The 12369-nt window shown below is 33.9% G+C and overlaps 1 protein-coding gene across 1 annotated transcript in view; it reads right to left on the reverse strand.

Moving 5' to 3' along the window:
- Positions 1 to 12369, reverse strand: part of SEMA3A (semaphorin 3A) — a 296356-nt gene that overhangs the window by 55801 nt on the left and 228186 nt on the right. The window contains exon 7 of the mRNA XM_044677729.1: positions 1064 to 1206. Within this exon, the coding sequence (XP_044533664.1) occupies positions 1064 to 1206 (143 nt within the window). The remainder of the gene's footprint in view (positions 1 to 1063; positions 1207 to 12369) is intronic.

Genomic DNA, 12369 nt, shown 5'->3' on the forward strand with positions numbered 1-12369 from the left:
TAATCATATTATAATGTTGAACTTAGCTAAAGATAATATATGAAGTCACAGAGTTTGGTCCTATATGGATAATTTTTTGGCTTTGCTACTTATCAATGAGGCGGTGCTAGGTGACACAGTGGATAGCTTACTGAGCTTGTTGTCAGGAAGACTCCTTGTCTGAGTTCAAATCTGGCCTCAGGCACCAACTGTGTGACCCTAGGCAGGTCACTTAACCCTACTTGTCTCCATTATTTCATCTGTAAAATGAGCTGGAGAAAGAAATTGCAAACCATTCCAGTATCTTTGTCATGAAAGTCTTCCCCTCCCAACAATGGGGACTGAAAAATGACTGACCCAAAAAAACCCACCACTAACCAGCTGGGAAACTACAGCCAAATTCACTGCTCTCTCTGAACTGAATTTGCTCCATTAACAGGATGGAGAAACTATCATTTATACTTACATTACTTATATTATAGAGTTGTTTTGAGAAAAGTTTTTAATAAGCCATAAAACATTAAATAAAAATGAGTTACTATCATTTGGTGAATTTAAAAAGTATATTTGGAATATTTTCCAAGCTGTTTAATCAATTATATGTGCTCTATCATCACTTTTCATCGTGAATTAATTGCTTCCTATTCATACTTTTTTAATATTTTAAGTATCTGTGATTTCATTAGTGAGAGTACTTTGTTCAGTGATGCAAACTATAAATCCTCTAAGCTATGTTTTAGTATTTGGCTTTTATCTTTTTGGCTACTGCTGACAAAAAAAAATCCATCACTTGGTAGGCAACCTTCTGGTTATTAGCATCTCAAAATTTAGCTAAGCTTTTCCTCATAGAACATGCACACAAAATTTTTCTGGGGTGAATATTCAAAGATATTCAGTTGGGTGAGACTTCTTGCTTCCTTCACTTCTAAGAGTTTAATTTCCATTGGCATATCTATGACATCTAAGGTTACATACATACCATCAGGAGAGAATTTTAAATAGAGGGTATAACTATGCAAATTGCAAAAAATGTAATAAGAAAATATTTATAGGAAAAACCTTTTCCATTGCATTGTTTCCTTACCTTACATATCTGACCTATTCTAGCATGGGTAGCTTTTCCAGAGTGCTCTCCATCTATTGCATTTTCACGGAAGAAAAAATAGACTTTGTCATCTTCTGGATTGTCACTCTCTGGGATGAGGTGGACACTAATGAATCTGGGATCTGAGAGACAAAATGTAGTACATACATTAATTCACATCATATCAGAACAAAGAGGACTTCATCCAGAACATTGTCATTTTTTCTTTACTATCCTATCAGATTCCTTGTAAATAAATCTTATTCCTTCTTTATTTTTTATTTCCAATGTTCCTTACTTGCTACTGTTCTCTAGATTTTTCAGTGTCTAGACATAAACTTCCACTTACCATATCATGAACCTCTTACAGGAATATGATATCATGGTTAGCAGAATGAGAATACCTGTCTCAATTTCTCAGAAATACATGTCCAAAAAGAAAGCATGCAAATGAAACTATAATCTTATGCCACACTAGATGTGTGTGACATAAGATGACATAAGACAGAAGACTGGACAAGGGTCCAAATGCCTGGTTCTACAACTGTATGTATGGCCTTGGGTAAGTCATTTATCATTTTTCACCTTTCATTTTTCATCCTCTAAATGAAGGTTAAAGAATATATTATCTATAAGGATTATTTACTCTGCCTATATTTTTATGTGTATAGGATTATTCAAATGTATTTTGATACAAGTTTTAGAACATAAACTCCAGGATAGATATTTATTCATTTATCTTCATTTTCACAAGTGCTATCCAAATCTCTGGGTCATGTTAAATGATCTACCAATGGCTGTTGAACAATTAATATCATGCCCATCATGAGATACATGTAGCTAAAAAAATCCATGCTCTCATATTGATGTCCCAATTAGGAATCATTCTTAGTTGTTACCGTGAGATAAAAGTGTTGAGGCTATGGAAATCTAGAATCAAATGAGAACACAGTGTTCTCATTGAGAGTGTTATAAAAGTGATGAAAGCAAATTAGGGCAGGTAGGTGGCTCAGTGGGTTGTGTCCTGGTTTGGGGACAGGGAGACTCCTTGTCCCGAGTTCATATTCACATCGACATTTACCAGCTATAGGATCCTGGTAAAGTGACTTAACTCATTTCCCTCAGTTTCTTCTTCTGTAAAATGACCTGGTACAAACCACTTCAATATCTTTGCGAAGAAAATCCAAAAAGGAGTCAAGAAGAGTTAGATATAACTGAACAACTCAACAACAACAAACATGAGAGCAAATGTTTAAAAAAAAAGGAAGATAGGTATGGTAGCCCTTCCCCACAGAATGATATCTCTTCTCCTTACTCCCAACATAAAAAAATGAGCAATTTTTAAACATCCACACCAGTACATTTTTTACTCACACTTTCAGCTGAGTAATACTAATTTCTAACATAACTGAGGAAGGAAAGCACAGAATTGGCCACATCAGGAAATGGCAATAAATAGGGCTTCCCAGAACATGTAATAGTGGGACTGTTACTTTAGAAACAGCTCCTAATCTACAAAAAAGCATTGCCCAGGATTATAAGAGGACGCTTTAAAAAAAGGAATTTGAAAGAATTGTAGAGGAACCTCTTGTTTAGAGATGGTGGGGATAGATCATTTCTGAGGGTCTATACATTTTTTTAACATTTAATAATATTTATTTTTTAGAAAAGTTAACATGGTTACATGATTCATGCTCTTTCTTTCCCGCCACCTCACACCCTCCCCCCCATAGCCGATGCTCATTTCCATTGGTTTTAACATGTGTCATTGATCAAGACCTATTTCCAAATTGTTGATAGTTGCATTGGTGTGGTAGGGTCTATACATTTTTGATAGATGTTTTGTTACCCATCAGAGTATACAGTACTACACTACCCCTCTTCCCCCTTCTACTTAGCAATCCAGAAGTATAAATGTATTCTATAATGATGTGGGTCGAATTGAATAAATTGTATGGTATGATCCAAGTTTTAGCTAACCAAAGTAGAATATATAACTATAACTTAGTATATTTATTGACAGAATAATTTGAAGTGTAACCCATACTTCTAGAAAAAATTTTTGAAAGACTTACAGAATTATTTTTCTTAGTATTCCATTATATGATACATCTATATAAAGTTCAATTTGTAACTAAAGGCTAATATTTTACATGATTTTAATTTCATCGTTTTTAAGAGTGTAAAAACCTAGAAATCATAGTACATATTTTTTAAAACACAGGACATTATATAAACTGCATCATATAAATATTAAGCTCATATTTTGTACCCATGATTTCTTCTATCAAGACCTATTTGGAAAAAAGAAGCCATATCTGAAGTTAGGTTCTTCAACTTTATTCCGAAAAGACATCCCAAACTTAGAACTGCAGTAATCACAATTCATATAATTTAAGTCCTGATCCTTGTGAATAATCATCACTAGTATGTGTTCTTTGTTTTAAGTGTCAATCATCTGGGAAATATGCATGCCATAGAAACATTGGTTGATAGAAGTCCATTGTTTAGCCTAGGGAAGAAAAGATTTAGGAGACATGGCTGTTGTTTCTAAGTATTTGAAAGGCTTGAATATAAGAGGAATTCAACATATTTTCCTTGGCACCAAAGGGGAGAACTGAGAGCAATGGGTAAGAACTGGACAAGGGGTTGATTTTGGCTCAGTGTAAGAAAAAACTTCCCAACAATCTGCTATCCAAAAGTAGGATAAGTTGCTTTGGAAGCCAATGAGCTCTCCATCATTGGAGGTGTCCCCCCACCAAAAAAAAAGCTAGATGACAATTTGTCAACTTTGAAGAAATGTTGAGGGGCCTCTTGCTCAGGTAGATTTGAAATAGACAACCTCTGAGATTCTATTATATTTTAATATGTATTTTAGCCCTTAGCATAGTATGTTTCATCTGGCCACTCTGCCCTACTTCCTCTTTTAATTATTCAGGAATACAATGGATTACATAATCATTGAGTCATGTTGAAAAGGAGTAAAATATAATCTGAGTTTTATCTATTCAAAATGTAGTATACCAGCATTACATAATATTTTGAGGATTGATCAGGAATAATTTCCAAGTAGGAATCCATGGCTCTGAATTTTTGGTGGGGGAAGGCATGTAGAACACTTTTTCCTAATGCTCTCAGGATATGAAAAAAGTCTATTTTTAACAAAAGCTTCTCTGTATATTAGTTATAATTTATAAACAAGTTTGTTGCTATTCATTTCTGGCATAATTGAGGTAAAGTTATCTTAATGTCTTTCTTCTTCTCCCTTCCCACAATGAATGTTCATTTCTCTTTCAATTTGACTGTTTTATTTATTGGTTTGGTTTTTCAAATCTTATTTATCTCCTTCCTCTCTAGTTATCACCTTTACTTGTTTTCAAAAATCTTATCATTTTTCAAAGTGTTTCTAAATTAATTTACTTAAATCAAATTTATAGATTACTCTCACTAAATGTGTAAAATGACATAGAAATTATTGTTTTAAAGTATTAACAAACTACTCTTTAGTTAACTTCAATTAACAAACTACTCTTTCCTCCTGATTGAGTGCAACCAGGTACTATTTTCCCCCTGATTTTCTTTGATTACATAGAGATATGAGAATATCCAACTTATTAATCTTAAACAATAGTTAGTTTTCCACATTAGATGTGAACAACAATATTAAGCATATCCAGAAAGAAAGTGGAAACCCTTCCATCAGGCTGAAAAAACAATATGAACACTAATGGTGTCAAGCATTATCATCATTCAGAAAACAGTACAATAATTTATCTTGTATTAAACTCCTCATGGAAAGGCTTTCAAAAGCTCACTTGAATTTGATATCTTTATTAATTAACTTAGATTCTTAGGAAAGTCCACAGTATTCACAGTAGAAGCTATTCGTAATGAATGCGAATCAGAAATGAAAATATAAACAAAGTGTTTTTCAAATTAAACTTCACTGCTCTGCAATCCATTAAAGATGGGTATGACCACTTCCGGTCTGCAGATAAAAAATTGCTGCTTTCAACATGACCAAATTCACCCCAAATAATTGACACAAATTCACAGATCTTTTAATAATGTAAGCAGTTACAGCACTCCTATTCAGCAAGTTTCTTTCCACAGAGCAATTTTATTCCCTCCTCCATGGATTTTGTTTCTTAATCCCTGATGACAATGGCTTAACAAAAACTTGAAGTTTGTACCGTTTGTAAAAACTCCTTGTGATTTGAATCAGGAAGTTAATGTGAAAGGACATTGGAAAACTCTACTTCAAAAGAAAGTGGCAAAATCCATTTAAGCAAGATCAAAGTACATTAATCTCTCCAGCATGAAACCATAGTGTAAACACTCTGAAAGGTAAATACAATTGGAACCCTTTCTCTGATCTGTCTAGCTTTGATAGTGAGCCTCCAGGGAACAAACCTCTGTCTTTGCCTGTATTGCATATTTCTGAGTACACCGAATGAGCTGAACCAAAAAAATCACATTGAAGAATCTTGTACTTAGTGCTATCACATGAAATAAAATATGCAATCTTATTCCTAATAATAATAGTAAATATGCCCTTTCCCCCTCCATCCCTTTTTCCCCCTTCATGATATTCTGCTGCTTTTCACCCCAGAGTTGGCATCTCCTGGAAAAATGTACTTTGGTGCAACACCTGCCACTTGTAACAGTACCACTTTGTTCAAATATTTTCCGCAGCTGCAAATTAAACTGTCCTTCAGGTGCAATCTCTCACTTAATGAAAGTGACACCTTGGCACAGGACATGCTGCTCCCTTTATGATTCATTTGGCAGCCTGTGGTTATTTAAATAATGAAAACATTTTGCTGTTCTCAGCACTTGAATCAATTTGAAACCTTTGTATGCCATCATCTTAGCCAGCATTTAACAGGCTACCCTTGCTCTATCCTGTCAAAACACAACAAAGAAAGTCCTAAACAAAACCCTCCCCAAAATTAAAACAGCAGAGAACTTGGCTGTAAAGATATTTAAGTTCTAGAATTACTAATCAGGGGAGTTTTACATCTTTTAACATAAAACACAAGGATGGAAGGCAGGAGATGTGTACATTTCTAAAACACAGACTATATATAGCCCTGCTGGCTACAGCATGGAGCTAATGAGGCCAAGGTTTCATATTCAATCCCCATATGGGCCACTTAGCTTCACACAATGAAAAAAAAACTTTCCTGGTTATAGGCTGCACTTCTAACCCCAGCCAATCACCTCACAGTGTATGCTATGGGTCACCAGGCAATTCAGACAAGAACTCGAGGATGACTCAGTGTAATCTATCAACACTACTGGAAAAACAACTCATAGCACATGGTCTCCTGGTTCAGTAGCATCACCATGATATATGACTGGGGAAAAAAACACAACAACATATGTTATTCATAGACTCCAAATGTATATTTACATATGTATGTAGTGAAATGTTTCTCCATACTTACACACGGTAGTACCAAAAATGGTCCTTATTTGAGAAATAGATGTAACGCTGTGACTTTTAATACTAGAGCATAAAAGGAAAATCCTCTTCTACTCAGGAACAGGTATGACTTCCATATAGTGTGAAGGGGAACCAAGATTTTTGAATATTCTGTTTGGAAGTGTTTTATTGAGTTACATTCCAATAAGTATGAGTTGGATAAGAAACACATCGAGAGATTGCTTGATGTATTGGAAGAACACGAGCCTTGGACTTGGCAGGACTGCATTCAAGACCCAATTCTCTTTCATACCATTTACCTGGGTAACTTTGGACTACTCAGTAAAGTCTCACTTTACCTTTCAGTCTCAATATTCGTAATGACAAAATGAGAAGGTTGAATTAAATCATCCCGAAGGTTCCGTCCTTGCTATAAACTTAAAGAGTTGTATAAAATGAGCATAGAGTTGGTCATATCTATGACTATCAGAGGTGAAATATTTATTGGGTAAATGACACTTAGTAGAAAATAAACTCTAGTGTTGAGACAAAAACGCAATCTCAGGGAAACCAGTTATTATGGGAAGAGAGTTAAAAGTAGACTTGCCCAATGCATGATCACAATATTATTTATTTATCTTTCTGTTTTACCATGAAGAGAAAGAAGACTACAGGAAAATAAAGGAAATGTATCAAAGGCCTTCTGGCTCATCATGAATATTAAAAAATGCAAAAGTATGGGCATGATTGAATGGTCAACATCCTAAACAGAAGAGATTGATGATTTTTTTCTCCTTTTGTATAAAAAAATAGCCCCTAAAGAAGTCAAGAAGCAGAAGACAGTTTGTAATATTATGAACAAGCTTAGCAAAGGTCTATTTGATTTTTTTTTAATTTAGTGGCTCAAGTCTGAGATAGAACTACAGTTGAATTATATGGATGTATTTGTATTTCTTTAACTGCTATTGCCCAATGAATAAGCTATCTTTCCATTATTTATATTAGAACATTTATATAAAAGATAGATTTAGAGCTAGAAATCTTAGAAGTAGTCTATTATTTTTCACTGTATACCTAAGGAAGCTGAAGCCAAAAGGGGATAAGGTTGTTACTCAAGATCATAAAAGGTAATAAAAGGCTGAGATTATATTTCAACCCAGGTGACTTAAAATACTGCATTCTTTCCTCTGCATCAATTGTTGTTATTACTGCAATTAGATAAGTATTGACCAACTAAGTCTGACTTTGGGATTGGTTTAATGATTTGCTCCTCTAATAAGGTAAATGGAAATCATTTTAGGAAATAAATTTTGAGAATTGTGAATCATATCTTTGAATTGCATTGAGATGTGCTGTGCTGTTTTTCAGGAAAAAGATCTTGGCCAATCTGCATGAAATTCAAGGTACCGTACTCTGAAAGTATTTTTTTAAATTAATACAACTGCTTAAAAATAGAAGATGGACATCTCTTTCTTTTTCCCAAACAGAGATAGAGTATTAGAAATTAAAATTCATAAATGCTAAACTCTCACTTCTTAGAGTATGTTTTAATAGAGATAATATACATGAAATTAGCCATATTTGTTTCATAAAAATATTTGAAAATAATAGGTACATTTGAGTTTGGATAAGATACATAAACTATCATCTTAAATATGGCAATAAGAAATTATTATTCTAAGATAATAGGTAATAAATACAACTTATTCGTTCTATAACTTCACACTTAAACCTCTTTTTAATACATTAGTAGAGTTTCAAAACTTGTATTTTTCTAACCTACCTCATTTTAATTTCTAGCACATTTTCCTTCTCGTTGCCAGTAATATAATCAAATGCTTTGGACATTATGCTTACTCTGCTATATTGCATGAGACTTGAAGTGAGTGCAAGTCAGTGCTTGTGATTTATTTTTAAAAGATCCAGTGCTTAAGCAAGGAGCTAAAAAGTCAACCCACAAAAGAGATATAGTACAGGCATGATTTAAATCACTATGAGAAGAAAGGAAAACATACCAGTATTTCCTTTTAAGTCCCTCTCCAGTCCACAGCTCAGCCTGGCTTAATAGTGAAGATTTAGATGTAAATGGAATTGGGTAGCTAATTTGATGCTTCTTGGCTAAGATTGGGAGTTATCTTGTATAAATAAGTGCTTCTTTGAACTATTTCTAAAAATCAAGTTATTAATGAAAGTGAACCTCTGAATTAATAGCCCGAATGACCCAGTGATAGAGGCAGCAAGTCACTGTGAATAGAGAGCTAAGGTGGCCCAAGAGCTAGAAAGATCTTAGTTCAAGTTCTGCCTCTTACACATACTGGTTGTATGACTCTAGACATGTCACTCCATCCCTTAGTCTTTTAGGCGACTCTCTTAGTTATAAAGAAGGTTAGTATTGAATGAAAAAAGGTAACAAATTCAATTCATCCAGTGTATTTGAGCACTTTTTGTGTTTGAGTCAACATAGTGCCAACATAAGCAAACATGAAATAATTCCTGCTATAAAGTTTATATCCTTCTATGAAATAAAATGGATACAAATAAGTACCCATTATTTATATACAGATACACATATACATATATTCTGTAAGTACTTTAATGTGGGGACTGGGGGAAGACAGCTCTAAGAACTAGAGAAGAACTAGAGAGATCAGAAAAAGGTCTTTAAAAGGAACAATCACCAGAGCTGTTTTGAATGAATCAGAAGAGTGAAAACATTCCAAGTATGGACAATGGATTTCATAAAGGTAAGAAAGAGGAAACAAAATGCAATGGGTATGAGGGACAGGAAGTAGATCAGGTTGTATGGAAGGTAGATAGCATGGAAGGAATACGTTAAGATAGGCAGAAACCAGGTTAAAATCTTTAAATGACAGAGAGAAGAATTTAATCTTAGAAGCTACAGTGACCTTATGAAGCTTTTTAATTTTTAATTTTAATTTTAATTTTTCAGATTACTTGTCAATACAATTCCTTAATATTTATTTTCTAAAATTTTGCAATCTATGTTCTCTCTCTCTTCCTCCCTCCTACTTTTCCTTCCTTCCCACGGCAGTAGCTAATATGATGTAGTTTGTACATATATTATCATAAATTGCATATTTCCAAGTTCCTCATGTTGTGAAAGAAGAAACATATTACTTGCATGAGAGAAAAACTCATAGAGAAAAAATAAAGAAATGTATGTTTTAATTTGTATTCAGACTCCATCTCTTTCTTCCATGTGGTGGATAGCCTTGATATCCTTTTTTTTTTTTTTTTGTCATACTCCTGAACTTTGTTTTTTAAATTGGTTTTTTTAAACATTTATTAATATTCATTTTTTAGTAAAGTTAACATTGGTTACATGATTCATGCTCCTACTTTCCCCTTCACCCCTCGCCCTCCCCCCACCCCTGGCCAATGCGCATTTCCCCTGGTTTTAACATGTGTCATTGATCAAGACCTATTTCCAAATTGTTGATCATTGCATTGGTGTGGTAGTTTCTAATCAAAATCCCTAATCATGTCTGCCTCAACCCATGTGTTCAAACAGTTGCTTTTCTTCTGTTTCCACTCCTGCAGTTCTTCCTCTGAATATGTGTAGCATTCTTTTCCATAAATCCCTCAGAATTGTCCTGGATCATTGCATTGCTGCTAGTCTTATACTTTAAAAGTGCTAAAGTTTCCTAATATTTAGAACTGCCTTATGAAGAAGACCAATTGGTTATCTATCATGAAAAGTCTTAAATCAAAGGTCTGATGACTACTTGTCAGAGATAGTGGAATGGTGATTTCATTAAGGATTATTTTTTAAACTCAGAAGCCACTTATATCTGAGACATTTTTATTTTTAAAAGTTGACAAAGTAGATAACAGCAACTGTTGACTCATTTGCCATCCTTCTCATCTCTTTAAAAAATTAGGATGGCCTATGCATGAATTAACTTGGAGAAAAACACAAAGAGTGAAGGCTTTCACAAATTATTTTTGAATTAGATGACAATTACAGTGACACAGGGAGTTTTTAGGTAATATAAGATCTCACTGTATTGACAGTTACTGATTTATAAAAAAGCATTTTTGAGGAGAATAATTGGTGTCCTTAGAAGCTCTTTTTAAATTATTTCCCATACACATGTCAAATTTAGAAAACGTATCTCAAAGATGAAACTGTAGAGATCACTGTTCAACAATTCTCTGTGTAGTTAATCAAGAAAGGTATAAAACTCATTGTCTTCCCATCTTTATGCCTTGTTTTCCTAATATGGTATTAAATTTGACTTTGACTCTAAACTATTAATAATATGACTATATGCAGACAGTTGATACTGAAATGTCTTCATCTTAGGTAAACAGTGTCCCTGTCTTCTGTTTTCTGTGAGTGCTATGACAACACTTCCATTTAGGGAAATGGGAAATGGGTAAAAACAAATATACTGACTCATTATCAGTATTTCTCAGAGAGATTCAAGTAAGGCAAATCAATCATCCCAAAGAAGAGACCAAAAGAATGAAGAAAATAAACTGGACCATTAAATGCATTCCCAAATCAAGAAATCTCCAAATAGGAAGACATTTAGAGGCTATCTAGTGCATGACTAAGAATGCCATCTATGATATCCTTCTGCTTTAGATTTCTGCTATCTCCTAAGATAACTCATTTCACTCTTGGGCAGCACTTATGAAATGTTTATTTGCTTCAAGTATTTATCTGTCCTTTAAAACTTCCATTGCTCTTCTATCTTCTTTCTGGGGCAAAGAAGAACAAGTTTAATTGACTTTAAGACAGGCTTTAAAACACTTGAAAACAGTTTATCCTTTCTCTTTAAAAAACAACCACCACCACCTTACCTGCTGTCTTAGAATTGATTAGTTCCAAGGCAGAAGAGTGGTAAGGGCTAGATAATTAGTGTAAAGTGACTTGTTCAGGGTAAGATAGCTAGGAAGTGTCTGAGGTCACATTTTAACCTAAAATGTCTCAACTCTAGGCCTAACTTTCTATTTAGTGAGCTCCTTAGCTGCCCCAACAGCTTATACTTTTGCAAAAATACTGCTAGAGACTTTCCTGTGAAAGTTAGCTTCCATCTAGTCTTCATTTATATTGCATGTGACGTTATTCATGAAGAGCATATCTATATGGAGAAAGCTCCCTATATGGCAATCAGCATTCATAACTTTGGTCATATTATCTTAATTTTGCATCATTTCTTCTCACTATGAATTTATCAAGTTCATCTATACCTAAAGTATGTAGCTAGCTCAGATAAGTATTAAACACAAATGTAAAACTCAAATGTAATCTTTAATGGTCAAACCTGATAAATTTTTTAAATGAAATTATTAGCTCTACAATATGGGAAGCTTTGGTGACCCAATCATCTTGGTTTGCTCATTGAAAAATGAGGGGGTTGAGATATGTGATCTTTAATGTCCTCTTTAGCTCTATGACCTGTGATCTAATTGGGCATGAACTAATGTGGGATTTTGTAGCCAAAAACTACATTGCTAGCAGCTGCCAAGAGTCATCCCCAAAGAGACCCTGGAGTTAATTACTGCAGTTGGATTAGCCCAACACCTGTCTCAATTCAATGATTTAGACAGCTAAAGTCTGTTTCAATGATCCAAATAATTGGTTTACTAAGGTTTTAGAACCCTCCAGTCTTATCTGTAATTTCTTCCCCAAATCTTTGTTACTTAGTTGTTTCTTTTTTCATTTTATTTTATATATTCACAGTCAAAATGAGCAAAGATTTGAGATTGTCTTCCTATATTTTGTAAGCAAAATTTTAAGAGGGGATGGTACTAGAGTTAATATAGTCAACAGCTTGAGCTAGAGATAAGGTAGGCAATGATTTGAGCTCAAAAAATAAGTGTGTATTTTTTCCATATTGTTTCTCAT

Source organism: Gracilinanus agilis, chromosome 5, assembly GCF_016433145.1.
Source record: "Gracilinanus agilis isolate LMUSP501 chromosome 5, AgileGrace, whole genome shotgun sequence".
NCBI lineage: Eukaryota > Metazoa > Chordata > Mammalia > Didelphimorphia > Didelphidae > Gracilinanus > Gracilinanus agilis.